The sequence below is a fragment of the Larus michahellis genome, chromosome 30, assembly GCF_964199755.1.
Source record: "Larus michahellis chromosome 30, bLarMic1.1, whole genome shotgun sequence".
In the NCBI taxonomy this organism is placed as follows: domain Eukaryota; kingdom Metazoa; phylum Chordata; class Aves; order Charadriiformes; family Laridae; genus Larus; species Larus michahellis.
Window position 1 is genome coordinate 520,169 of NC_133925.1, and position 27,875 is coordinate 548,043.

Genomic DNA, 27,875 nt, shown 5'->3' on the forward strand with positions numbered 1-27,875 from the left:
TCGTTAGCGGGCCCGGCGGCGAATCGCGTCCCCACCCCCCCCCACCCCCCCACCCCCTTCCGCCGCCTCGTTAGCGCGTCGCGGGCCTCGTTAACGTAGCTCCCCCCCCTCATTTGCATATCCTGCCCTCGTTAGCGCTAATTAGCCGGCCCCGCCTCCCAGCCCCTCCCTCCCCCGGCGCTCATTATCATGGGCCCCCGCGCCCCTCGTTAGGGCAGCTCATTAGCGTAACCCCCGCCCCTCATTAACGCACCCCACCCCCTGAGAGCCCCGCCCCTTCATTAACATACCGCGCCCCTCATTAGCATACGCCCGCCGCGTTCTGCCTCCCCCCCATTAACCCGCGGCGCCGCTCATTAGCATAAACCCCGCCCCCTCCTTAACATAACCCGCCCCCCGGCCACCCTCAAGCCCCGCCCCCTCCCTCTCTAGCCCCGCCCCCTCCCTCCCGGCTCCACCAATCACCGCCAAAGCCCCTCCCGGAGGGGGCGTGGCCGGGGGGGGGTGTGGGAGGGGCGCGCGTCTCCCCTCCGTTGCCGAGGCAACACCCCCCCGCCCCCTTCCCAACACGTGCCGTGCGCAAACCCCGCCCCTCATTAACATAAACCCCGCCCTCTCCCTTAACCCCGCCCACCCCAAGCCCCGCCCGGAGCTGGGGGGGGGGGAGAGGGGGCGTGGTCAAGCGCGGGGGGGGGGAGCTGCGCGCTCCGTTGCCGGGGCAACACCCCCCCTCCCTCCCTCCCTCCCCCCTCCCCTCACGACCACCGTTTCCCGCGCAGGCGCCGTGTGCAAACCCCCCCCCCCCAACATGTGCCGTGTGCAAACCCCCCCCCACGCCGTGCGCAAAGGGCGGCGGCCGCGCCTGCGCCGTGTCATGGCGGGCCCCGGCTCCCCCCCCCCCCCCCCCCTCCGCCGGGCGGGGACCGGTCGGGCCGGTCCGTTCCGTCGAGGATCAAATAAAGGGAAGATGGCGGCGGCGGCGGCGGTGGCGCTGACGGCGCTGGGGGTGACGCTGGGGGTGACGCTGGGGTTGGCGGCGGCCGCTCGCTGCTTCCTGCGGCCCGTCCCCCTCCCCTCCCGCCCCCGCCTCCCCTTCAGGGCCCGGCTGGTGGCGCATCGCGGCGGTGAGAGGCGCTGGGGGGGGGGGGGGGGGTGTGTGTTATAGGGGGGGGGGAGGCGGAAATACCAACCGGAAGCGGGAAGGGGGAAGGGGAAGGGGAGGGGAAACGGTCCGGCCCGGAAGTAGGCCCCCGGGGAAACGACCACCCGGAAGCGGGAAGCCGGAAGTTAGGGGAGGGAGGCGGAAGTGGCCCGGCCTCAGCCCGCCCCTTCCGTCCCCCCCCCCCCCATCCAGGGAGCGGCGAAAAGATCGAGAACACGATGGAGGCCTTTGAGAAGTGAGGCCCCGCCCCCTGACCCCTGACCCCTGACCTCTGACCCCGCCCCCTGACCCCGCCCTGACCCCCGGCTCCGTGGGGGCGCCCCACACATTCCCGGCACCCACATGGACACACCCCCCCCCCCCCAAAGGGACCCCAGCGTCTGCGCCCCATAGATTCAGGGGGACCCAAGTGTCCGGGCCCCACAGATTCCCCAGGACCCACATATTCCCCTCCAAGGGACCGTGGCGTCCGTGCCCCATAGATTCAGATAACCCTGGTGTCTGTGCCCCATAGATTCCTGCGGGAACCCAGGTGTCCTGGCCCCACAGATTCCCCAGGACCCACATATTCCCCCTCCAAGGGACCCAGTGTCTGTGCCCCATAGATTCAGGGGGACCCAGTGTCTGTGCCCCATAGATTCAGGGGACCCAGGTGTCCGGGCCCCATAGATTCCGGGGGACCCAGGCGTCCGGGCCCCCCAACAACCTCCCCGACCCCCCCGACCCCCCGTCCCCGCTGCCCCACGGCGCTGCCCTCCCCGCCCGCCCCCCAGCGCGGTGACCCACGGCGCCGACCTGCTGGAGCTGGATTGTCGCCGCACCCTGGACGGCGTCGTCGTCGTCAGCCATGACGGGAACCTGCTGCGCCAGAGCGGCCGCCCCCTCGACCTGCGCCGCCTCCGCTACCAGGTGGGCCCCACGGCGGCGCCGCCCCACGGCGGGAGCGACCCACACCTTCCCCCGACCCACAGATCCCCCTTCTCCGGGGACCCAGGCGTCCGGGACCCACCTTTTCTGGGGGTTTCTGGTGTTTGGGACCCATAGATTCCAGGGGACCCCGGTGTCCGGGCCCCACGGCGACGCTGACCCACAGCGGGAGCGACCCACACATTCCCCAGCCCCACAGATCCCCCTTATCTGGGGACCCAGGCGTCCGGGACCCACGTTTTCCAGGGGATTATGGTGTCTGTGCCCCATAGATTCCAGGGGACCCAGGTGTCCGGGCCCCACGGCGACGCCGACCCACAGCGGGAGCGACCCACACCTTCCCCCGACCCACAGATCCCCCTTCTCCGGGGACCCAGGCGTCCGGGACCCACCTTTTCTGGGGGTTTCTGGTGTTTGGGACCCATAGATTTTGCGGAACCCAGCGCCTGTGCCCCATAGATTCCAGGGACACAGGTATCTGGGCCCCACGGCAATGCCGACCCACAGCGGGAGCGACCCACACGTTCCCCAGCCCCACAGATCCCCCTTATCTGGGGACCCAGGCGTCCGGGACCCACCTTTTCTGGGGGTTTCTGGTGTCTGTGCCCCATAGATTCCAGGGGACCCCGGTGTCTGGGCCCCACGGCGATGCCGACCCACGGCGGGAGCGACCCACACCTTCCCCAGCCCCACAGATCCCCCTTCTCCGGGGACCCAGGCGTCCGGGACCCACCTTTTCTGGGGGTTTCTGGTGTTTGGGACCCATAGATTTTGGGGAACCCAGCGTCTGTGCCCCATAGATTCCAGGGGACCCCGGTGTCTGGGCCCCATGGTGATGCCGACCCACGGCGGGAGCGACCCACACGTTCCCCAGCCCCACAGATCCCCCTTATCTGGGGACCCAGGCATCCGGGGCCCACGTTTTCCAGGGGATTATGGCGTCTGTGCCCCATAGATTCCAGGGGACCCTGGTGTCCGGGCCCCACAGCGACGCTGACCCACAGCGGGAGCGACCCACACATTCCCCAGCCCCACAGATCCCCCTTCTCCGGGGACCCAGGCGTCCGGGACCCACCTTTTCTGGGGGTTTCTGGTGTTTGTGCCCCATAGATTCCAGGGGACCCCGGTGTCCGGGCCCCACGGCGACGCTGACCCACAGCGGGAGCGACCCACACATTCCCCAGCCCCACAGATCCCCCTTATCTGGGGACCCAGGCGTCCGGGACCCACGTTTTCCAGGGAATTATGGCGTCTGTGCCCCATAGATTCCAGGGGACCCTGGTGTCCGGGCCCCACAGCGACGCTGACCCACAGCGGGAGCGACCCACACGTTCCCCAGCCCCACAGATCCCCCTTCTCCGGGGACCCAGGTGTCCGGGACCCACCTTTTCTGGGGGTTTCTGGTGTCTGTGCCCCATAGATTCCAGGGGACCCCGGTGTCCGGGCCCCACGGCGACGCCGCCCCACGGCGGGAGCGACCCACACATTCCCCAGCCCCACAGATCCCCCTTCTCCGGGGACCCAGGCATCCGGGACCCACGTTTTCCGGTGGATTATGGCGTCTGTGCCCCATAGATTCCAGGGGACCCCGGTGTCCGGGCCCCATGGTGACGCCGACCCACAGCGGGAGCGACCCACACGTTCCCCAGCCCCACAGATCCCCCTAATCTGGGGACCCAGGCATCCGGGACCCACCTTTTCTGGGGGTTTCTCGTATTTGGGACCCATAGATTTTGGGGAACCCAGCGCCTGTGCCCCATAGATTCCAGGGGACCCAGGTGTCTGGGACCCACGGCGACGCCGACCCACGGCGGGAGCGACCCACACCTTCCCCAGCCCCACAGATCCCCCTTCTCCAGGGACCCAGGCGTCCAGGACCCACGTTTTCCAGGGGATTATGGTGTCTGTGCCCCATAGATTCCAGGGGACCCCGGTGTCCGGGCCCCACAGCGACGCCGACCCACGGCGGGAGCGACCCACACCTTCCCCAGCCCCACAGATCCCCCTTCTCCGGGGACCCAGGCGTCCGGGACCCACGTTTTCCAGGGGATTATGGTGTCTGTGCCCCATAGATTCCAGGGGACCCTGGTGTCCGGGCCCCACAGCGACGCCGACCCACAGCGGGAGCGACCCACACCTTCCCCAGCCCCACAGATCCCCCTTCTCCGGGGACCCAGGCGTCCGGGACCCACCTTTTCTGGGGGTTTCTGGTGTTTGGGACCCATAGATTTTGGGGAACCCAGCGCCTGTGCCCCATAGATTCCAGGGGACCCCGGTGTCCGGGCCCCACGGCGACGCCGACCCACAGTGGGAGCGACCCACACCTTCCCCAGCCCCACAGATCCCCCTAATCTGGGGACCCAGGCATCCGGGACCCACGTTTTCCAGGGGATTATGGTGTCTGTGCCCCATAGATTCCAGGGGACCCCGGTGTCCGGGCCCCACGGCGACGCTGACCCACAGCGGGAGCGACCCACACATTCCCCAGCCCCACAGATCCCCCTTCTCCGGGGACCCAGGCGTCCGGGACCCACCTTTTCTGGGGGTTTCTGGTGTTTGGGACCCATAGATTTTGCGGAACCCAGCGCCTGTGCCCCATAGATTCCAGGGGACCCAGGTGTCCGGGCCCCACGGCGACGCCGACCCACAGCGGGAGCGACCCACACATTCCCCAGCCCCACAGATCCCCCTTATCTGGGGACCCAGGTGTCCGGGACGCACCTTTTCTGGGGGTTTCTGGTGTTTGGGACCCATAGATTTTGCGGAACCCAGCGCCTGTGCCCCATAGATTCCAGGGGACCCCGGTGTCCGGGCCCCACGGCGATGCCGACCCACGGCGGGAGCGACCCACACATTCCCCAGCCCCACAGATCCCCCTTCTCCGGGGACCCAGGCGTCCGGGACCCACGTTTTCCAGGGAATTATGGCGTCTGTGCCCCATAGATTCCAGGGGACCCTGGTGTCCGGGCCCCACAGCGACGCTGACCCACAGCGGGAGCGACCCACACCTTCCCCAGCCCCACAGATCCCCCTTCTCCGGGGACCCAGGCGTCCGGGACCCACGTTTTCCGGTGGATTATGGCGTCTCTGCCCCATAGATTCAGGGGCACCCCCAGTGTCTGTGCCCCACAGATTCCAGGGGACCCCGGCGTCTGTGCCCCATAGATTCCAGGGGACCCCGGTGTCCCGGCCCCACATCTCTCCCCCCTCCCTTCCCCCCCCAGGACCTCCCGCCCTACAAGTCCCCGCTGGAGGTGACCTTCTACCCCGGTGAGTCACGTGTGGGGCAGGACGATGTGGGGCAGGAGGACGGTGTGGGGCGGGATGACGATGTGGGGCAGGAGGATGTGGGGTGGGATGACCATGTGGGGCAGGAGGATGATGTGGGGCAGGTAGACAACGTGGTGCAGGACGATATGGGGCAGGAGGACAATGTGGGGCAGGACAACGATGTGGGGCAGGAGAGTGATGTGGGGTGGGACAGTGTGGGGCGGGAGGACGGTGTGGGGCAGGTGGACAATGTGGGGCAGGGGAATGATGTGGGGCAGGAGGACAACATGGGGCAGGGTGACGACGGGCAGGACGATGTGGGGCAGGAGAACGATGCGGGGTGGGACGACCATGTGGGGCAGGAGGATGATGTGGGGTGGGAGAACGATGTGGGGCAGGAGGACGATGTGGGGTGGGACGATGTGGGGCAGGAGGACGATGTGGGGCAGGAGAATGATGTGGGGCAGGAGGACGATGTGGGGCGGGAGAATGATGTGGGGCAGGAGGATGATGTGGGGCAGGACGCCGTGGGGCAGGATGATGATGGGCAGGACGATGTGGGGTGGGATGATGTGGGGCGGGACGATGTGGGGCAGGATGATGATGGGCAGGACGATGTGGGGAGGGACGATGTGGGGCAGCAGAATGATGTGGGGTGGGATGATGTGGGGCAGGATGATATAGGGTAGGAGAGCGATGTGGGGCAGGAGAACGATGTGGGGCAGGAGGACAATGTGGGGAGGGACGACCATGTGGGGCAGGAGGATGATGTGGGGCAGGAGGACGATGTGGGGCGGGAGAATGATGTGGGGCAGGAGGATGATGTGGGGCAGGAGAATGATGTGGGGCAGCAGAATGATGTGGGGAGGGACGATCATGTGGGGCAGGAGGATGATGTGGGGTGGGACGATGTGGGGCAGGAGGATGATGTGGGGTGGGATGATGTGGGACAGGACGCCATGGGGCAGGACGATGTGGGGCAGGACGATGTGGGTCGGGACGATGTGGGGCAGGAGGACGATGTGGGGCAGGAGGATGATGTGGGGCAGGAGGACGATGATGTGGGGCAGGACGCCGTGGGGCGGGACGACGCCGTGGGTCCCGGGCGCCGGGGTCCCCTCCCCTGCCCCACACATTCCCCTCCCCCGCCCCACAGGTCACTTCTCCTCCGGCGCCGACCGTCGCATCCCCCGATTGGACGAGGTTTTCCGCCGCTTCCCCCACGTGCCAATCAGCATCGAGATCAAGGACGACGACGATGACCTCATCAACGAGGTGCCGCAAACGAGGCTGCCCCTCCCCCCGCCCCTCCCCCGCCCCCCGAGGCCCCGTTCCCAGCCCCATAAGTGGGGGGGGGAGGGGAAAAGGGGGTCACAGGGATGTGGGGCGGCCCCTCCCCTGCCCCACTGCCCCTCCCCCACCCCTCATTGCCCATCCCCCACGTCAGGCCCCTCCCCCGCCCCCCAAACGAGGCCCCGTTCCCAGCCCCATAAGTCGGGGGGGGGAGGGAAAAAGGGGGGTCGCAGGGATGTGGGGCGGCCCCTCCCCCACCCCATGGCCCCTCCCCCCACATCAGGCCCCTCCCCCGCCCCCCAAACGAGGCCCCGTTCCCAGCCCCATAAGTGGGGGGGGGGAGGGGAAAAGGGGGGGTTGCGGGGATGTGGGGCGGCCCCTCCCCCACCCCATGGCCCCTCCCCCACCCCTCATTGCCCATCCCCCACATCGGGCCCCTCCCCCCAGGTGGCCGCCCTGGTCCGTCGCCACGACCGCGCCGCCATCACGCTCTGGGCCTCCTTCCACGAGCGCATCCTGCGCAAGTGCCGCCGGGCCGTGAGTGCGCCCCACAGCGCCCCACAGCGCCCCACAGCGACCCACAGCGACCCACAGCGCCCCACAGCCCCACACAGAGCCCCACACAGCGCCCCACAGTGCCCCACAGCGACCCACAGTGCCCCCCACAGCGACCCACAGCCCCACACAGAGCCCCACACAGCGCCCCACAGCGCCCCACAGCGACCCACAGCGACCCACAGAGCCCCACACAGAGCCCCACAGCGCCCCACAGCGCCCCACAGCGACCCACAGCGACCCACAGCCCCACACAGTACACCACAGCGACCCACAGAGCCCCACAGCCCCACACAGTGCCCCCCACAGCAACCCACAGCGCCCCACAGCCCCACACAGAGCCCCACAGCCCCACACAGAGCCCCCCACAGCGCCCCACAGCGCCCCACAGCAACTCACAGTGACCCACAGCGCCCCACAGCGACCCACAGCCCCACACAGAGCCCCACACAGCGCCCCACAGCGCCCCACAGCGCCCCACAGCCCCACACAGAGCCCCACAGCCCCACACAGCGCCCCACAGTGACCCACAGCCCCACACAGAGCCCCACACAGCGACCCACAGTGCCCCACACAGCGCCCCACAGCGACCCACAGTGCCCCCCACAGCGCCCCACAGTGACCCACAGCCCCACACAGAGCCCCACAGAGCCCCACACAGCGCCCCACAGCGCCCCACAGCGACCCACAGCACCCCAGCAACCCACAGTGACCCACAGAGCCCCACAGCCCCACACAGCGCCCCACAGCACCCCACAGAGTGACCCACAGCACCCCACATTTCCCACCCCTCCCCCCCACCTCATCGCCCTCCCCCGCCCCATCGCGCCCCTCCCCCACCCCCTCCCCCACCTCCTCCCTAATTCCCACCCCTCCCCCCTTCCGCCTCCCACCCCCCGCCCCTCCCCCACCCCCCCATTTCCCACCCCTCCCCCACCCCCTCCCACCCCCCATTTTCTCCCCCCTCCCCCCTTCCCACCCCCCCACCCCACATCCCCTCCCCCCCCCCAGACCCCTCCCCACCCCCCCGCCCCTCCCCCCGCCCCCCATTTCCCACCCCTCCCCCCTCCCCCCCCCCACTTTGTCACCCCTCCCCCAGCCCCACATCCCCTCCCCCCACCCCAGACCCCTCCCCACCCCCCATTTCCCACCCCTCCCCCACTCCCTCCCCCCCTTCCCACCCCTCCCACCCCCCGCCCCCTCCCCCCACCACCCATTTCCCACCCCTCCCCCCACCCCACATCCCCTCCCCCCACCCCAGACCCCTCCCCCCCCCCCATTTCCCACCCCTCCCCCTCCCCCCCGGGGGCCTCCGCGTGTGTGTGTGTGGGGGGGAACCGGGGGGTGGGGGGAGGGGTGGGGGTGGGGGGGGGCCGCTCCCCCCGCCCCTCCCCCCCCTCCCCCCCCCAACGCGCCCCTCCCCCCAGCACCCGGCCATGCCCTACGGCTTCTCCCTGCGCCGGGGGCTGCTGCTGCTGCTCCTCCATTACAGCGGGCTCCTGCCCTTCGTCCCCCTGGGGGAGGCCGCCCTCCTCTCTTCGTCCTGCCCGCCATCATCAACCGGTGAGGCCCGCCCCACGGCCGCCCCACGGCCGCCCCCCAAGCCCCTCTGCCCCGCCGAGCATCATGGGAACCCCCCGACCCCCGTTTTTCCCCTTAAAATGGGGTGGAAATGGGGGATGTGGGGGGAAAAAGCCGCCCCTCCCCCACCGCCCCTCCCCCACCCTGGGTTTATGGGACCCCCCGGGGGTGGGGGAGGGGCGGGGGGGGGATGACACCCCCCAGAGCATCATGGGAAGCCCCCGACCCCCGTTTTTCCCCTTAAAATGGGGTGAAAATGGGGATTTGGGGGGAAAAGCCGCCCATCCCTCCCCGCCCCTCCCCCACCCCGGATATCTGGGACCCCCCGGGGTGGGGGAGGGGGCGGGGGGACACGACACCCCCCAGAGCATCATGGGAACCCCCCGACCCCCATTTTTCCCCTTAAAATGGGGTGGAATGGGGATTTGGGGGGAAAAAGCCGCCCCTCCCCCACCGCCCCTCCCCCACCCTGGATTTATGGGACCCCCCCGGGGTGGGGGAGGGCGGGGGGGACACGACACCCCCCCGGAGCATCATGGGAACCCCCCAACCCCCATTTTTCCCTTAAAATGGGGGGAAAATGGGGGATTTGGGGGGAAAAACCTGCCCCTCCCCCACCGCCCCTCCCCCACCCTGGTTTATGGACCCCCAGCGTGGGGGGAGGGGCGGGGTCATGACCCCTCCCCCCCTCCCCCCCTCCCCCCCCCAGGACGTATTTTCCCGTCCCCAAGGGCTGGGCCGGGGCCCTGCTCAGCAAAGTGCTGCAGGCGTGAGTGGGGCCGGGGGCACTTGTGGGCTGGGAGGCACTTGTGGGGCTGGGGGGGGATCTGGGGGGTTGGGGCGTGTGGGGGCTGGGGGACGGTTGGGGGCTGGGGGGGGACACGGACACTTGTGGGGCTGGGGTTGATTGGGGTTGGGGGCACTTGGGGGGCTGGGAGGGCACTTGTGGGGCTGGGGGGGGAGTTGTGGGGCTGGGGTCAATTGGGGGGCTGGGGGGATGGCTGGGGTTGGGGGTAATTGGGGGGCTGGGGGGCACTTGTGGGGCTGGGGGATGGTTTGGGGGCTGGGGGGCACTTGTGGGCTGGGGTTGATTGGGGCTGGGGGGCACTTGGGGGGCTGGGGGGGATCTGGGGGGGTTGGGGCCACCTGGGGGCTGGGGGTAACTGGGGGCTGGGGGGCACTTGTGGGGCTGGGGGACACTTGGGGGCCCGGGGGGCACTTATGGGGCTGGGAGAGACTCGTGGGTGGGGGAATGTATGGGGCTGGGGGGCACTTGTGGGGCTGGGGAGGATCTGGGGGGTTGGGGCCACTTGGGGGCTGGGGGATGTCTGGGGACCTGGGGGGCACTTATGGGGCTCGGGGGTACTTGTGGGGCTGGGGGTAATTGGGGGTTTGGGGTCACTTATGGGGCTGGAGAGCACTCGGGGGTCTGAGAGGTTGGGGCTGGTGGGAACTTGGGGGGCTGGGGTCTCTTGGGGGGCTGCGTGCAGTTGTGGGGCTCAGGGGTCACTTATGGGGCTGGGGGTACTTGTGGGGCTGGGGGAAGTCTGGGAGCCCGGGGGTCACTTATGGGGCTGGGAGAGACTCGGGGTTGGAGGCACTTATGGGGCTGCGGGGGGCACTTGTGGGGCCGGGGGGGGACACGCGCGCTGGGGGTCACTTGTGGGGCGGGACCCCCGGCCTCACCCCCGGCCCCACAGCGTCACCATGCGCCCCGCCCTCCTGCGGCACCTGCGCGACCGCGGCATCCAGGTGACCCCCTGCCCTGCCCCATAGCGGCCCCCCTGCCCCATAGCGCCCATCCCCTGCCCCACAGCGCCCCTCCCCTGACCCACAGCGCCCCTCCCCTGCCCCATAGCGCCCATCCCCTGCCCCACAGCGCCCCTCCCCTGACCCACGGCGCCCCTCCCCTGCCCCATAGCGCCCATCCCTGCCCCATAGTGCCCCTCCCCTGACGCACAGCGCCCCTCCCCTGCCCCATAGCGCCCATCCCTGCCCCATAGTGCCCCTCCCCTGACGCACAGCGCCCCTCCCCTGCCCCATAGCGCCCATCCCTGACCCATAGCGCCCCTCCCCTGACCCACAGCGCCCCTCCCCTGCCCCATAGCGCCCATCCCTGACCCACAGCGCCCCTCCCCTGCCCCATAGCGCCCATCTCTGCCCCATAGCGCCCCTCCCCTGACCCACAGCGCCCCTCCCCTGCCCCATAGCGCCCATCCCTGACCCACAGCACCCCTCCCCTGACCCACAGCGACCCTCCCCTGCCCCATAGCGCCCCTCCCCTGACCCACGGCGCCCCTCCCCTGACCCACGGCGACCCTCCCCTGCCCCATACCGCCCATCCCCTGCCCCATAGCGCCCCTCCCCTGACCCACAGCATCCATCCCCTGCCCCATAGCGCCCCTCCCCTGACGCACGGCGCCCATCCCTGCCCCATAGCGCCCATCCCTGCCCCATAGCGCCCCTCCCCTGTGCCATAGCGCCCCTCCCCTGACCCACGGCGCCCATCCCTGCCCCATAGCGCCCCTCCCCTGCCCCATAGCGCCCCCCCCGCTCCACAGCGCCCCTCCCCTGCCCCATAGCGTCCCTCCCCTGACCCACAGCATCCATCCCCTGCCCCATAGCGCCCATCCCTGACGCACAGCGCCCCTCCCCTGACCCACGGCGCCCCTCCCCTGCCCAATAGCGCCCATCCTTGCCCCATAGCGCCCATCCCTGACCCACAGCGCCCCTCCCCTGACCCACAGCATCCATCCCTGCCCCATAGCGCCCCTCCCCTGACCCACGGCGCCCATCCCTGCCCCATAGCGCCCATCCCCCACCCTGACCCCCATCCCCTGCCCCATAGCAGCCGCCCCTCGCCCCATAGCGCCCTTCCCTCACCCTGACCCCTATCCGCCACCCCATGGTGTCTCTCCCCTGCCCCATAGCGCCCACCTCCCACCCCATCGCGCCCCTCCCCCACCCATGTCACCCCTCCCCCGCCCCATAGCGCCCCTCCCCCACCCTCACCCCTATTCCCTGCCCCACAGCACCCCTCCCCCACCCCATAGCTCCCCTCCCCCGCCCCATAGCTCCCCTCCACGGCCCGTAGTTCCCCTCCCCTGCCCCATCGCGCCCCTCCCCCGCCCCGACCCCTATTCCCTGCCCCAGAGCGCTCCTCCCCCACCCCATAGCTCCCCTCCCCCGCCCCATAGTGCCCCTCCCCCGCCCTGACTCCCCTCCCCCACCCCATGTCACCCCTCCCCCACCCCATCGCGCCCCTCCCCCACCCTCACCCCTATTCCCTGCCCCACAGCACCCCTCCCCCCACCCCATAGCTCCCCTCCCCCACCCCATAGCTCCCCTCCCCTGCCCCATAGCTCCCCTCCACGGCCCGTAGTTCCCCTCCCCACCCCATCGCGCCCCTCCCCCACCCTCACCCCTATTCCCTGCCCCACAGCACCCCTCCCCCACCCCATAGCTCCCCTCCACAGCCCGTAGTTCCCCTCCCCCGCCCCATCGCGCCCCTCCCCCGCCCCCATGTCGCCCCTCCCCCACCTATGTCACCCCTCCCCTGCCCCATTGCGCCCCTCCCCCACCCTCACCCCTATTCCCTGCCCCACGGCGCCCCTCCCCCACCCCATAGCTCCCCTCCCCCGCCCCATAGTGCCCCTCCCCCACCCTGACTCCCCTCCCCCACCCCATGTCACCCCTCCCCCACCGCATAGCGCCCCTCCCCCACCCCATAGCTCCCCTCCACGGCCCGTAGTTCCCCTCTCCCGCCCCACTGCGCCCCTCCCCCACCCTGGCTCACATCCCCCACCCCATCGCGCCCCTCCCCCGCCCCATCGCGCCGATTCCCGCCCCATGGCGCCCCTCCCCCACCCCATAGCTCCCCTTCCCTGCCCCATAGCTCCCCTCCACGGCCCGTAGTTCCCCTCCCCCGGCCCCACCGTGCCCCTCCCCCACCCCTGTCACCCCTCCCCCACCCCATCGCGCCCCTCCCCCGCCCCGCCCCCTATTCCCCCGCCCCACCGCGCCGATTCCCCGCCCCACGGCGCCCCTCCCCCCGCCCCCCAGTGGTGCTGTGGGTCCTGAACGAGGAGCGCGACTTCGCCGGGGCCTTCGCGGCCGGGGCCAGCGGGGCCATGACCGACTACCCCCAGCGCCTGGGGGGCTACCTGCGCGCCGCCCCTCCCCCCCCCCCCCCGCCCCCCCCCCCCCGGCCCCACGGCGCCGCCCCCCCCGCCCCCCGCCCCCCTTTAACGCGGGGGATTGACCCCGCCCCTCCCCCACCCCCGGGGGGCGCTGATGGGGCGGGGGGGGGGGGGGGGTGGGGGAGGGGCGGGATCGTCACCCTTCCCCCCCCCCCTCCCCACCCCACCCCCCCCAAATTTCCCAGTAAAAACCAGTAAAGAGCAACGGGCGGGGCCTGTCGTGGGGGAGGGGCGGGAACCGCCTTTATTGGGGGGGGGGGAGGGGCGGGAAACTCCCAGGCTTGGGGGGGGGGGGGACCAACTTATGGGGCGAGGGGGGCACTTGTGGGGCTGGGGGGGGGATCTGGGGGGTTGGGGGCGTGTGGGGGGCTGGGGGACGGTTGGGGGCTGGGGGGGTCACTTGTGGGGCTGGGGGGGGAGTTGTGGGCTGGGGTCAATTGGGGGGCTGGGGGGATGGCTGGGGTTGGGGGTAATTGGGGGGCTGGGGGGGCACTTGTGGGGCTGGGGGATGGTTGGTGGCTGGGGGGGACTTGTGGGGCTGGGGTTGATTGGGGCTGGGGGGCACTTGGGGGGCTGGGGGGGACACTTGGGGGCCCGGGGGGCACTTATGGGGCTGGGAGAGACTTGGGGGTGGGGGAACGTATGGGGCTGGGGGGCACTTGTGGGGCTGGGGGAAGTCTGGGGACCCGGGGGGCACTTATGGGGCTGGGAGAGACTCGTGGGTGGGGGATCGTATGGGGCTGGGGGGTACTTGTGGGGCCAGGGGGTGACTTGTGGGGCTGGGGGCACTTATGGGTCTGGGAGAGGAATGTATGGGGCTGGGGGGACTTACGGGGTGAGAGGCACTTGTGGGGCTGGGGGGGATCTGGGGGGTTGGGGCCGCTTGTGGGGCCGGGGGATGTCTGGGGCCCTGGGGGGCACTTGTGGGGGCCGGGGGGGGGGGACGGGGACACGTGGGGTTGGGGGTAATTGGGGGGTTTGGGGGTCGCTTATGGGGGCCGGAGAGCGCTTGGGGTCTGAGAGTTGGGGGGCGGGGGGGGGGGAAAACTTGGGGGGCTGCGTGTAGTTGTGGGGCCTCGGGGGTGACTTATGGGGCTTGGGGGGGGGTGGGGGGGGGGTTACTTGTGGGGCCGGGGAGAAATTTGGGGGCCCCGGTGGGGAGGGGGGGGGTCACTTATGGGGCTGGGAGAGCCGCGGGGTCGGAGGGACTTATGGGGCGGGGGGAGGGGGGATCGTCGCTCGGGGGGTCCCCCCCCTGCCCCTCCCCCCCCTGCCCCTCCCCCCCCCACCCCTCCCCCTCCCGCCCCTCCCCACCCCCGGGTCCAGCCGATAATTCCTCTTGAAGAAGCCGCACTGGGGGGGGGGGGGGGAGGGGGAGGGGCGGGGGGGTGGGGGAGGGGCGGATCAATCCGGGGGGGTGGGGGTGGGGGGGGGCTTCCCCTCCCCCTCCCCCCCCCTTAAATGGGTCTCTCACCCCTCCCCCCCCCCCCCAAACCGGCCGTCGACCGACTTTCCCGCCCCTCCCCCCGCCTCCTCCCCAGTGGGTCCCGCCCCTCCCCCACCCCATGAAGGGGGGGGGGGGGGGGGAATGTTCCCGCCCCTCCCCCCACCCCCTCCGAGGGGGTTCCCGCCCTCCCCCCACCCCCCTTCGGACAGTCCTCGCCCCTCCCCCGCCCCCCTCAAATGGACCTCTCCCGCCCCTCCCCCCACCCCCAGAAGGTACTTTCCCACCCCTCCCCCACCCCATTCAAGGAGATCCCGCCCCTCCCCCACCCCATTCAGGGATTTTCCCACCCCTCCCCCCCCCCAAACAGTTCCCGCCCCTCCCCCACCCCCTTCAAACAGTTCCCGCCCCTCCCCCACCCCATCCAAGGAGTTCCCTCCCCCCCCCCCCCCATCGAGGGCCTTTCCCGCCCCTCCCCCCTCACCTTGGCGAGGCCGAAGGCCATGAGGAGGAGGAGGAGGAGCCCCCCCACCCCTCCCCCCACGTAGATGGGGCGGGGGTCGAGCTCCCGCAGCAGCTCCACCTCCGTGAAGCCCTGGGGGGGGAGGGGCGGGAACGGCCCTTAATGGGGGGGGGGGGGGGGAGGGGGGGGGGGAGAGTCTGTTCGGGGGGGGGGGGGAGGGGCCGGGAACTCTTTGAACGGGGTGGGGGAGGGGCGGGGAAAATCCCCGAATGGGGTGGGGGAGGGGGCGGGAACGCCTCGGGTGGGGGGGGGAGGGGCGGGAGAGTCCATTTGAGGGGGTGGGGGAGGGGCGAGAAGTGTCTGAAGGGGTGGGGGAGGGGCGTGAACTCCATGAATGGGTGGGGGAGGGGGCGGGAAAGTCCCTTCAGGGGGTGGGGGAGGGGCGAGAAGTGTCTGAAGGGGGTGGGGGAGGGGCGGGAGAGTCCATTTGAGGGGTGGGGGAGGGGCGAGAAGTGTCTGAAGGGGGTGGGGGAGGGGCGGGAAAGTTTCTCAAGGGGGTGGGGGAGGGGCGGGAACGCAATGAATGGGTGGGGGAGGGGCGGGAAAGTCCCTTCAGGGGGTGGGGGAGGGGCGAGAACTGTCTGAAGGGGGTGGGGGAGGGGCGGGATCGCCTTGAATGGGGTGGGGGAGGGGCGGGAATGTTTCTCAAGGGGGTGGGGGAGGGGCGGGGAAAGTCCCTTCAGGGGGTGGGGGAGGGGCGAGAAGTGTCTGAAGGGGGTGGGGGAGGGGCGGGATCGCCTTGAATGGGGTGGGGGAGGGCGGGAAAGTTTTCAAGGGGGTGGGGGAGGGGCGGGACCGCCACGACTGGGTGGGGGAGGGGCGGGAAAGTCCCTTCAGGGGGTGGGGGGAGGGGCGGGATCGCCTTAAATGGGGTGGGGGAGGGGCGGGAAAATCTCTGAATGGGGTGGGGGAGGGGCAGGAGAGTCCATTTAAGGGGGTGGGGGAGGGGTGAGAAGTGTCTGAATGGGGTGGGGGAGGGGCGGGAAAGTCCATTCACGAGGTGGGGGAGGGGCGGGGGAATTCTCGGCTGGGGCGGGGGGAGGGGCGGGAGTCGGGGGGGGGGGCGGGGCGGGGGGATGGGGGAGGGGCTCACCTGGGCGTGGGGGAAGTGGGTGCTGACGTCATAGTGGGGGCGGGGCCAGCCTCAGCCATAGGGCGGAGCAGAAGCGGGGCCGGGCGGGGCCCTGGGGGGGGGAGGGGTGAGAAAAGTGTGGGGGAGGGGATGGGGGGGGGGGTGGGGTCTCTGCCCCTCCCCCACCCCTCCGACGGTCCCCCCCCCCCTCCCCCCCCCCCGGGGGTCGGTACCTGTGGGGTGGGGGAGGGGCGGAGGCGGGCGCGGAGGCAGATGGCGGCCGAGCGGGGGAGGGGCGCCGTGGGGCAGCGGAAGAGGCGGAGCCGGGGGGTGAAGCAGCCCTGGGGGGGGGGGGGGGGAGGGGGGGGTTGGGGGCCACGCCCCATAGCCGGGGTCACACCCCCCCCATCCCCCCCCCACACCCCATTATGTGGGTCCCGCCCCGCCCCATAGCAGCCCAAACCTGGGGGCCCACCCTATAGGACCCCTCTATGGGGGTCAGCCTGCCCCATAGCACCCCCATATGGCCCCCCTGGCCCCATAGCGCCCCGATATGGGCGTCACCCTGCCCCATAGCGCCCCCATATGGCCCCCCCTGCCCATAGCGCCCCGATATGGGGGTCAGCCTGCCCCATAGCGCCCCCATATGGCTCCCCCTGCCCCATAGCGCCCCGATATGGGGGTCACCCTGCCCCATAGCGCCCCCATATGGCCCCCCCTGCCCCATAGCGCCCCGATATGGGGGTCAGCCCTGCCCCATAGCCCCCCAACATGGCCCCCCCTGCCCCATAGCGCCCCAATATGTGGGTCATCCCGCCCCCATATGGCCCCCCCTGCCCCATAGCGCCCCGCTGTGTGGGTCACCCTGCCCCATAGCATCACCGTATGTTCCCCCCCGCCCCATAGCGCTCCAATATATGGGTCATCCCACCCCAATATGGCCCCCCCTGCCCCATAGTGCCCCGATAAGTGGGTCCCGCACCCCACATGGGTCTCCCTGCCCCATAGCGCCCCGATATGGGGGTCACCCTGCCCCATAGCCCCCTCGTATGGCCCCCCCTGCCCCCATAACACCCCGATACGGGGGTCACCCTGCCCCATAGCGTCCCAAGATGGGGGTCTGTCCTGTCCCCCCCCCCAGCTTTCCCCCCCTCTGCCCCCCAACCTTGGTGATGCTCTGGTTCAGCTCCTGCCCCACGGCGTCTCCCTCCACCTCCTCCTGCCCCACGGCGACGCAGGCGCCGCCAGGCTCCTATGGGGCAGAGCAGATGTTGGGGGGGGGGGGTGTTCAGTGGGGCACGCCGCGGGGCAGGCCGTGGGGCAGGGGGGTGGGGGGGCGGTGCGCGTCTCACCATCGTCACTTGTGGGTCGAGCACCGTCAGGTTGTGGGGCAGCGTGTGGGGCAGGAGGACGAAGGCCGTCAGCATGGCGGGGGGGCTGCCGTGGGGGCGGCGGCAGGAGGGTCTCCAGCTGTGGGGCAGAGACGTGGGGCAGGGATGGGGGGGGGGTGGGGTGGGGAGGGCGTGTGGGGCGGCGCTATGGGGCCGGGGAAGGTGGGGCTCACCCTATAGCGGTGCTGCAGGCTCTTGGTTGTGGGGCTGAGGAGCTGAAGTTGAGGTAGGGGGTGGAATCGTCCTGCCTGCGTGTGGGGCAGGGAAATCAGTGGGGCGCGGACGCCCGGCTCCCGTTCTCCACCCCCCCCCCTGCCCCACAAGTGGTTTGCTATGGGGCAGGGATGTGTGGGGCTCACCAGGTGGCCACCAGGCTGAGGGCGAAGCGGACGGGGACGTCCCAGGAGACGCCGTTGTTCCCCATGGCGGCGTGGGGCTCGTTGTCGCTGTGGGGCAGGGGAGACCCGTCAGCGCCCCATAGCGCCCCATAACCCCCCCCCCCCCTTGCCCCATAGATCCCACCTGCTGGCGTCCGCCCTCAGCCCCACGGTCTCCCCCCAAGTGGCGTTTTGGAGGATGTCGAACGTCAGCTCCAGCGTCACCTGGTGTGGGGCAGAGATGGGGCAGAGAGATGGGGCGGGAGGGGAGGGGCGGGGGGGATATGTGGGGCGCCCACCCCACGGCGGCCTGCCCCACGGCTCTCACCTGCCAGCCGGCGCGGAGGACGGGGCGGCTGATGTTGCAGGTCAGGACCCACGGCTGCCCCACGGCGGCCTCGGGGGCCCAGCAGTTGACGGATACCGGGGCGGCATCCTGTGGGGAGATGTGGGGCTGGGGTCTATGGGGCCCAGACGCCTGGGTCCTCCCAGACCCTGGGACTTGTGGGTCTGGGATCTATGGGGCCCAGATGCCAGGGTCCCTTTGGGGTGTGGGACTTGTGGGTCCGGGATCTATGGGGCCTGAAGACCTGGGTCCCTTTGGGCTCTGGGACTTGTGGGTCTGGGATCTATGGGGCCCAGATGCCAGGGTCCCTTTGGGGTGTGGGACTTGTGGGTCCAGGATCTATGGGGCCTGAAGACCTGGGTCCCTTTGGGGTCTGGGACTTGTGGGTCTGGGATCTATGGGGCCCAAATGCCTGGGTCCCTTTGGGGTGTGGGACTTGTGGGTCTGGGATCTATGGGGCCCGGATGCCTGGGTTCCTACAGACCCCATGACTTGTGGGTCCAGGATCTATGGGGCCCAGAAGCCTGGGTCCTTCCATACTCTGGAACTTGTGGGTCCGGGATCTATGGGGCCCAGACGCCTGGGTCCCTTTGGGGTGTGGGACTTGTGGGTCTGGGATCTATGGGGCCTGGACACCCGGGTCCCTCCATCCCACCCTAGAGTGCCCCCTTCCCCCCCCCCCCGCCCCACATCTGTGGGGCGCCCCACATACCTGCGTGGCCCGGGCCCGTCGGAAGGAGAGCCCCGGGGGGTGCCGCACTTGTAGGGCTGCCCCATAGGCGTCCTCGCCCGCGTTCCCCACCGTCAGGCGCAGCCCCAGCTCGGCCCCCGGGACCCCCACAACCGCCGCCCCCGACGGCAGCGCCCGGACCCACAAGTCGGCCTCGCACACCTCGTCTGCCCCACAGTTCTGCTGGAAGGGGATCTGTGGGGCAGAACGGGGAAAAAAAAAGGGCGGGGGGAGGGGTTGTGGGTCCAGCCCCCCAAGTGTGGGTCCCTTCCGATCCCCCAGGTGTGGGTCCCACCCCCCACGTGTGGGTCCTGCCCCCTAAGTGTGGGTCTCTTCCAACCCCCCAAGTGTGGGTCCTGCCCCCCAAGTGTGGGTCCCTTCCGATCCCCCAGGTGTGGGTGTCCCCCCCCACGTGTGGGTCCTGCCCCCTAAGTGGGGGTCCCAGCCCCCCAAGTGGGGGTCCCGCCCCCCAAGTCTACGTCCCCTCCGACCCCCCAAGTGTGGGTCCTGCCCCCTAAGTGTGGGTCCCTTCCGATCCCCCAGGTGTGGGTGTCCCCCCCCACGTGTGGGTCCTGCCCCCTAAGTGGGGGTCCCAGCCCCCCAAGTGGGGGTCCCGCCCCCCAAGTCTACGTCCCCTCCGACCCCCCAAGTGTGGGTCCTGCCCCCTAAGTGTGGGTCTCTTCCAACCCCCCAAGTGTGGGTCCTGCCCCCCAAGTGTGGGTCCCTTCCGATCCCCCAGGTGTGGGTCCCACCCCCCACGTGTGGGTCCTGCCCCCTAAGTGAGGGTCCCAGCCCCCCAAGTGGGGGTCCCACCCCCCAAGTCTACGTCCCCTCCGACCCCCCAAGTGTGGGTCCTGCCCCCTAAGTGTGGGTCCCAGTCCCCCCAAAAGTCAGTCTCTCCCACCCCCCCAAGTGTGGGTCCTGCCCCCTAAGTGTGGGTGTCTTCCAACCCCCCAAGTGTGGGTCCTGCCCCCCAAGTGTGGGTCCCTCCCACCCTCTAAGTGTGGGTCCCAGTCCCCCCAAATGTCAGTCTCTCCCACCCCCCCAAGTGTGGGTCCTGCCCCCCAAGTGTGGATCTCTCCCGCCCCCCCAAGTGTGGGTCCCGCCCCCCAGGCGTGGGTCCCATCCCCCAAATATTTGTCCTGCCCCCCAAGTGTGGGTCCCTCCCACCCTTTAAGTGTGGGTCCTGCCCCCCAAGTGTGGGTCCCGCCCCCCAGGTGTGGGTCCCATCCCCCCTAGATGTGGGTCCCGCCCCCCCAAGTGTGGGTGCCCCTCCCAGCCCCACATCCCAGCCCCACGGCGGGTACCTCGATCCACGTGGGGGGGGTGTTGGGGGGCAGGATGGGCCCCGGGGGGTCGCTATGGGGCAGGGAGAGGGTGACGGCGACGCGGATGGGGGTGACGAAATCCTCCAGGCAGGGCTGCAGGTTGGGGGGCAGAGGGGGGGGGGAGTTGGGGGGCGCCCCATAAGTGGGGACACCCCCCCCCTCCCATGCCCGCCCCCCAAGTGTGGGTCCAGTCCCCCAAATATGGGTCCCGCCCCCCAAGTGTGGGTCTAACCCACAAGTATGGTTCCTCCCCACCCCCCAAGTGTGGGTCCCGCCCCCCAAGTGTGGGTCCCGCCCCCCAAGTGTGGGTCCCTCCCACCCCAAATATGAGTCCTGCCCCCCCGGGTGTGGGTCTGCCCCCCAAGTGTGGGTTTGCCCCCCAAGTATGGTTCCTCCCCACCGCCCCCCAACTGTGGGTCTGCCCCCCAGGTGTGGGTCCCACCCCCTAAATATGGGTCCTGCCCCCCAAGTGTGGGTCCCGCCCCCCAAGTGTGGGTCCCGGCCCCCAAATATGGGTCTCGCCCCCCAAGTGTGGGTCTAACCCACAAGTATGGTTCCTCCCCACCCCCCCCGAACTGTGGGTCTGCCCCCCAGGTGTGGGTCCCACCCCCTAAATATGGGTCCTGCCCCCCAAGTGTGGGTCCCTCCCCCCAAGTGTGGGTCCCGGCCCCCAAATATGGGTCCTGCCCCCCAAGTGTGGGTCCTCTCCCACCCCACATATGGGTCCCACACCCCGAAATGTGAGTCCTGCCCCCCAAGTGTGGGTCCCCTCCACCCCCCAAGTGTGGGTCCCGCCCCCCAAGTGTGTGTCCCCGCCCCCCGGATACGGGCCCCGCCCCCCCGGCGGTTCCTCTGCCCCCCAAGTGTGGGTCCTTTCCCACCCCAAATATGGGTCCCACACCCCGAAATGTGAGTCCTGCCCCCCAAGTGTGGGTCAGCTCCCCAAATGTGGGTCCCGCCCCCCAAGTGTGGGTCCTTTCCCACCCCGAATATGGGTCCCACACCCCGAAATGTGAGTCCTGCCCCCCAAGTGTGGGTCCCGCCCCCCGGATACGGGCCCCGCCCCCCCGGCGGTGCCTCTGCCCCCCAAGTGTGGGTCGGTACCGGCACCAGCAGCTCCTGGCTCTGGCAGCGCGGCCCCTCCCCCGCCGGCACCTCCCCCGCCCAGCGCCGGCCCCCCCCGATGCTGCCCCTCCCCCGCGCCCGCTGCGGCTCCACCTCCACCACGAAGGTCACCGGGGTCACGGGGGCGCCTGGGGGCGAGAGGTCAAAGGTCAGGGGGTCAAAGGTCAAGGGGTCAAGGGGGGAGGGGGAAGGAAGTCAAGGGTCAAAGGGGAGGGAACTGGGGTCAAGGGGTCAAAGGGTCAAAAGGTCACGGGAAAATGGGGTCAGGGGTCAAAAGGTCAAGGGCGAAGGGTCAAAAGGTCAAAGGGGGGAGGGGAAATGGGGTCGGGGGTCAAAAGGTCAAAAGGTCAAGGGCAAAGGGTCAAAAGGTGAAAGGGGTCGAGGGGAAACCGGGTCAAGGGGTCAAAAGGTCAAAAGGTCATGGGAAAACGGGGTTGAGGTCAAAAGGTCAAGGGCAAAGGGTCAAAAGGTCAAAGGGGTCGAGGGGAAATGGGGTCAAAGGGTCAGAAGGTCAAAAGGTCATGGGAAAATGGGGTCGGGGGTCAAAAGGTCAAGGGTGAAGGGCCAAAAGGTCAAAGGGGTCAAGGGGAAATGGGGTCAAGGGGTCAAAAGGTCAAGGGCAAAGGGTCAAAAGGTCAAAGGGGTCAAGGGGAAACGGGGTCAAGGGTCAAAAGCTCAAAAGGTCATGGGAAAATGGGGTCGGGGTCAAAAGGTCAAAAGGTCAAGGGGAAAACGGGGTCGAGGTCAAAAGGTCAAGGGCAAAGGGTTGAAAGGTCAAGGGGGTCAAGGGGAAATGGGGTCAAAAGGTCAAAAGGCCAAGGGGAAAATGGGGTCAGGGGGTCAAAAGGTCAAAAGGTCATGGGAAAATGGGGTGAGGGGTCAAAAGGTCAAGGGCAAAGGGTCGAAAGGTGAAGGGGGAAGGAGGGGAGGGGTCAAGGTCAAGGGGTCAAAGGGCGGCGGGGAAATGGGGTGAAGGGCCCCAAAGGTCAAGGGGTCAAAGGGTCAAGGTCAAAGGGTCAAAGGGTCAAGGGGGGGAGGGAAACCGGGGCCAAGGGGTCAAAGGGTGAAGGTCAAAGGGCCGCAGGGGTGAAAGGGCGGGGGCGGGGGCGGGGCCGGCCCCACCCTGGGCGTGGCGCAGGCAGAGGCTGAGGCGCAGGGGGGAGGGGCGGAGGCCCGAGCAGTCGCCGCCCCGGGGGGGGACCCGGGGGGGGTCAAAGGTCAGGAGGGGGGTGACGCGCAGCACGGGGCGGGACCTGGGGGGACACGGGGGGGGGGGGGGGGACACACGTCACGGGGGGGGGGGGGGGGAGGGGCAGCGGCCCCACGTCCCCAACGTCCCCCCCCCCGTGACCCCCCCCATGTCCCCCCATGTCCCCCCGTGTCCCCCCATGTCCCCCCATGTCCCCCATGTCCCCCATGTCCCCCATGTCCCCCCATGTCCCCCCATGTCCCCCCATGTCCCCCCATGTCCCCATGTCCCCATGTCCCCCCATGTCCCCCATGTCCCCCATGTCCCCCATGTCCCCCCATGTCCCCCCATGTCCCCCATGTCCCCCCATGTCCCCCCATGTCCCCCCATGTCCCCATGTCCCCCCATGTCCCCCCATGTCCCCATGTCCCCCCATGTCCCCCATGTCCCCCATGTCCCCCATGTCCCCCCATGTCCCCCCATGTCCCCCCATGTCCCCCCATGTCCCCATGTCCCCATGTCCCCCCATGTCCCCCATGTCCCCCATGTCCCCCATGTCCCCCCATGTCCCCCCATGTCCCCCATGTCCCCCCATGTCCCCCCATGTCCCCCCATGTCCCCCATGTCCCCCCATGTCCCCCCATGTCCCCCCATGTCCCCCATGTCCCCCCATGTCCCCCATGTCCCCCCATGTCCCCCCATGTCCCCCCATGTCCCCCATGTCCCCCCATGTCCCCCCATGTCCCCCATGTCCCCCCATGTCCCCCCATGTCCCCCCATGTCCCCCATGTCCCCCATGTCCCCCCATGTCCCCCATGTCCCCCATGTCCCCATGTCCCCCCATGTCCCCATGTCCCCCATGTCCCCATGTCCCCCCATGTCCCCCCATGTCCCCATGTCCCCCCATGTCCCCCATGTCCCCCATGTCCCCCCATGTCCCCCCATGTCCCCCCATGTCCCCCATGTCCCCCCATGTCCCCATGTCCCCCCATGTCCCCCATGTCCCCCCATGTCCCCCCATGTCCCCCATGTCCCCCATGTCCCCCATGTCCCCATGTCCCCCCATGTCCCCCCATGTCCCCATGTCCCCCCATGTCCCCCCATGTCCCCCATGTCCCCCCATGTCCCCCCATGTCCCCCATGTCCCCCATGTCCCCATGTCCCCCCATGTCCCCCCATGTCCCCATGTCCCCCCATGTCCCCCCATGTCCCCATGTCCCCCCATGTCCCCATGTCCCCCATGTCCCCATGTCCCCCCATGTCCCCCCATGTCCCCATGTCCCCCCATGTCCCCCATGTCCCCATGTCCCCCCATGTCCCCCCATGTCCCCATGTCCCCCATGTCCCCCCATGTCCCCCCATGTCCCCCATGTCCCCCATGTCCCCCCATGTCCCCCATGTCCCCCATGTCCCCCATGTCCCCCATGTCCCCATGTCCCCCCATGTCCCCATGTCCCCCCATGTCCCCCCATGTCCCCATGTCCCCCCATGTCCCCCATGTCCCCCATGTCCCCCCATGTCCCCCCCATGTCCCCATGTCCCCCCATGTCCCCCCATGTCCCCCATGTCCCCCCATGTCCCCCATGTCCCCCATGTCCCCCCATGTCCCCCCATGTCCCCATGTCCCCCCATGTCCCCCCATGTCCCCATGTCCCCCCATGTCCCCCATGTCCCCCATGTCCCCCCATGTCCCCCCATGTCCCCCATATCCCCCCATGTCCCCCCATGTCCCCCCATGTCCCCATGTCCCCCCATGTCCCCCCATGTCCCCCATGTCCCCCCATGTCCCCCCATGTCCCCCATGTCCCCCATGTCCCCCCATGTCCCCATGTCCCCATGTCCCCCATGTCCCCCCATGTCCCCCCATGTCCCCATGTCCCCCATGTCCCCCCATGTCCCCCATGTCCCCATGTCCCCCCATGTCCCCCCATGTCCCCCCATGTCCCCCCATGTCCCCCATGTCCCCATGTCCCCCATGTCCCCCCATGTCCCCATGTCCCCCATGTCCCCATGTCCCCCCATGTCCCCCCATGTCCCCCATGTCCCCCCATGTCCCCCCATGTCCCCCCATGTCCCCCATGTCCCCATGTCCCCCCATGTCCCCCCATGTCCCCCATGTCCCCATGTCCCCATGTCCCCCCATGTCCCCCCATGTCCCCATGTCCCCCCATGTCCCCATGTCCCCCCATGTCCCCCATGTCCCCCCATGTCCCCCCATGTCCCCCATGTCCCCATGTCCCCCCATGTCCCCCCATGTCCCCATGTCCCCCATGTCCCCCCATGTCCCCCCATGTCCCCCCATGTCCCCCCATGTCCCCATGTCCCCCCGTGTCCCCCATGTCCCCCCATGTCCCCCCATGTCCCCCCATGTCCCCATGTCCCCCCATGTCCCCCATGTCCCCATGTCCCCATGTCCCCCCATGTCCCCCCATGTCCCCATGTCCCCCATGTCCCCCCATGTCCCCCCATGTCCCCCCATGTCCCCATGTCCCCCATGTCCCCCCATGTCCCCATGTCCCCCCATGTCCCCCATGTCCCCCCATGTCCCCCCATGTCCCCCATGTCCCCCATGTCCCCATGTCCCCCCATGTCCCCCCATGTCCCCCATGTCCCCCATGTCCCCATGTCCCCATGTCCCCCCATGTCCCCATGTCCCCCATGTCCCCATGTCCCCCCATGTCCCCCCATGTCCCCATGTCCCCCCATGTCCCCCATGTCCCCATGTCCCCCCATGTCCCCATGTCCCCCCATGTCCCCCCATGTCCCCATGTCCCCCATGTCCCCCCATGTCCCCATGTCCCCCCATGTCCCCCCATGTCCCCATGTCCCCCCATGTCCCCATGTCCCCCCATGTCCCCCCATGTCCCCATGTCCCCCATGTCCCCCCATGTCCCCATGTCCCCCATGTCCCCATGTCCCCCCATGTCCCCATGTCCCCCATGTCCCCCCATGTCCCCCCATGTCCCCCCATGTCCCCCATGTCCCCCCATGTCCCCCCATGTCCCCCATGTCCCCCATGTCCCCATGTCCCCCCATGTCCCCATGTCCCCATGTCCCCCCATGTCCCCCCATGTCCCCATGTCCCCCCATGTCCCCCATGTCCCCCATGTCCCCATGTCCCCCCATGTCCCCATGTCCCCCATGTCCCCCCATGTCCCCCCATGTCCCCCCATGTCCCCCATGTCCCCCCATGTCCCCCCATGTCCCCCATGTCCCCCATGTCCCCATGTCCCCCCATGTCCCCATGTCCCCATGTCCCCCATGTCCCCCCATGTCCCCCCATGTCCCCCCATGTCCCCCATGTCCCCCCATGTCCCCCCATGTCCCCATGTCCCCCCATGTCCCCCATGTCCCCATGTCCCCCCATGTCCCCATGTCCCCCCATGTCCCCCATGTCCCCCCATGTCCCCCCATGTCCCCCATGTCCCCATGTCCCCATGTCCCCCCATGTCCCCCCATGTCCCCATGTCCCCCCATGTCCCCCCATGTCCCCCATGTCCCCATGTCCCCCCATGTCCCCCCATGTCCCCCATGTCCCCCCATGTCCCCCCATGTCCCCCCATGTCCCCATGTCCCCCATGTCCCCATGTCCCCATGTCCCCCCATGTCCCCCCATGTCCCCATGTCCCCCCATGTCCCCCATGTCCCCCCATGTCCCCCCATGTCCCCCATGTCCCCATGTCCCCATGTCCCCCATGTCCCCCCATGTCCCCCCATGTCCCCATGTCCCCCATGTCCCCATGTCCCCCATGTCCCCCATGTCCCCCCATGTCCCCCCATGTCCCCATGTCCCCCATGTCCCCATGTCCCCATGTCCCCCCATGTCCCCCCATGTCCCCATGTCCCCCCATGTCCCCCATGTCCCCCCATGTCCCCCCATGTCCCCCATGTCCCCATGTCCCCATGTCCCCCATGTCCCCCCATGTCCCCCCATGTCCCCCCATGTCCCCCCATGTCCCCATGTCCCCCATGTCCCCCATGTCCCCATGTCCCCCCATGTCCCCCCATGTCCCCCCATGTCCCCCATGTCCCCATGTCCCCCCATGTCCCCCCATGTCCCCATGTCCCCCCATGTCCCCCCATGTCCCCCCATGTCCCCCCATGTCCCCATGTCCCCCATGTCCCCCCATGTCCCCATGTCCCCCCATGTCCCCCCATGTCCCCATGTCCCCCATGTCCCCCATGTCCCCATGTCCCCCATGTCCCCCCATGTCCCCCATGTCCCCCATGTCCCCCATGTCCCCATGTCCCCCCATGTCCCCCCATGTCCCCATGTCCCCCATGTCCCCCCATGTCCCCCCATGTCCCCATGTCCCCCCATGTCCCCATGTCCCCCATGTCCCCATGTCCCCCCATGTCCCCCCATGTCCCCCCATGTCCCCATGTCCCCCCATGTCCCCATGTCCCCCATGTCCCCCCATGTCCCCCCATGTCCCCATGTCCCCCCATGTCCCCATGTCCCCCCATGTCCCCCCATGTCCCCCCATGTCCCCATGTCCCCCCATGTCCCCCCATGTCCCCATGTCCCCCATGTCCCCCCATGTCCCCCCATGTCCCCCATGTCCCCATGTCCCCCCATGTCCCCCCATGTCCCCCATGTCCCCATGTCCCCCCATGTCCCCCATGTCCCCCCATGTCCCCCCATGTCCCCCATGTCCCCATGTCCCCCCATGTCCCCATGTCCCCATGTCCCCCATGTCCCCCCATGTCCCCCCATGTCCCCATGTCCCCCATGTCCCCCCATGTCCCCCCATGTCCCCATGTCCCCATGTCCCCCCATGTCCCCATGTCCCCCATGTCCCCCCATGTCCCCCATGTCCCCATGTCCCCCCATGTCCCCCCATGTCCCCATGTCCCCATGTCCCCCCATGTCCCCATGTCCCCATGTCCCCCATGTCCCCCCATGTCCCCCATGTCCCCATGTCCCCCCATGTCCCCCCATGTCCCCCCATGTCCCCCATGTCCCCATGTCCCCCCATGTCCCCCATGTCCCCATGTCCCCCATGTCCCCCCATGTCCCCATGTCCCCATGTCCCCCATGTCCCCCCATGTCCCCCCATGTCCCCCCATGTCCCCCATGTCCCCATGTCCCCCCATGTCCCCCCATGTCCCCATGTCCCCCATGTCCCCCCATGTCCCCCCATGTCCCCCCATGTCCCCCATGTCCCCATGTCCCCCCATGTCCCCCCATGTCCCCATGTCCCCCCATGTCCCCATGTCCCCCCATGTCCCCCCATGTCCCCATGTCCCCCATGTCCCCCCATGTCCCCCCATGTCCCCCCATGTCCCCCATGTCCCCATGTCCCCCCATGTCCCCCCATGTCCCCCCATGTCCCCCATGTCCCCATGTCCCCCCATGTCCC

General features: G+C 69.7%; 2 protein-coding genes across 4 annotated transcripts in view; one reads left to right on the top strand and one right to left on the bottom strand.

Moving 5' to 3' along the window:
• The first annotated feature begins 114 nt into the window (after positions 1-114).
• On the top strand, positions 115-14,330 carry LOC141735273 (lysophospholipase D GDPD3-like). The gene is given in 12 exon segments (XM_074567883.1): positions 115-1,124; positions 1,355-1,397; positions 1,936-2,071; positions 5,314-5,359; positions 6,516-6,634; positions 7,100-7,189; positions 8,635-8,748; positions 8,751-8,770; positions 9,498-9,557; positions 10,489-10,540; positions 12,850-13,075; positions 14,314-14,330. Coding segments are annotated over 12 exon segments (1,239 nt in total). The 5' UTR covers positions 115-808.
• A 585-nt stretch (positions 14,331-14,915) lies between these two features.
• LOC141735295 (integrin alpha-L-like) overlaps positions 14,916-27,875 on the bottom strand; it is a 34,645-nt gene continuing 21,685 nt past the window's right edge. For 2 of the 3 annotated variants that reach the window (XM_074567905.1, XM_074567904.1), the window contains 13 exons: positions 22,446-22,576; positions 21,303-21,451; positions 20,178-20,291; positions 18,853-19,065; positions 18,123-18,230; positions 17,940-18,019; positions 17,777-17,863; positions 17,591-17,665; positions 17,379-17,496; positions 17,192-17,278; positions 16,260-16,367; positions 16,048-16,138; positions 14,916-15,026 (listed from right to left, as the gene is read on the bottom strand). In XM_074567905.1, the coding sequence (XP_074424006.1) occupies positions 16,076-16,138; positions 16,260-16,367; positions 17,192-17,278; positions 17,379-17,496; positions 17,591-17,665; positions 17,777-17,863; positions 17,940-18,019; positions 18,123-18,230; positions 18,853-19,065; positions 20,178-20,291; positions 21,303-21,451; positions 22,446-22,576 (1,333 nt within the window). In that variant the 3' untranslated portion in view covers positions 14,916-15,026; positions 16,048-16,075. The remainder of the gene's footprint in view (positions 15,027-16,047; positions 16,139-16,259; positions 16,368-17,191; positions 17,279-17,378; positions 17,497-17,590; positions 17,666-17,776; positions 17,864-17,939; positions 18,020-18,122; positions 18,231-18,852; positions 19,066-20,177; positions 20,292-21,302; positions 21,452-22,445; positions 22,577-27,875) is intronic. The other variant, XM_074567906.1, reaches the window with a different exon arrangement.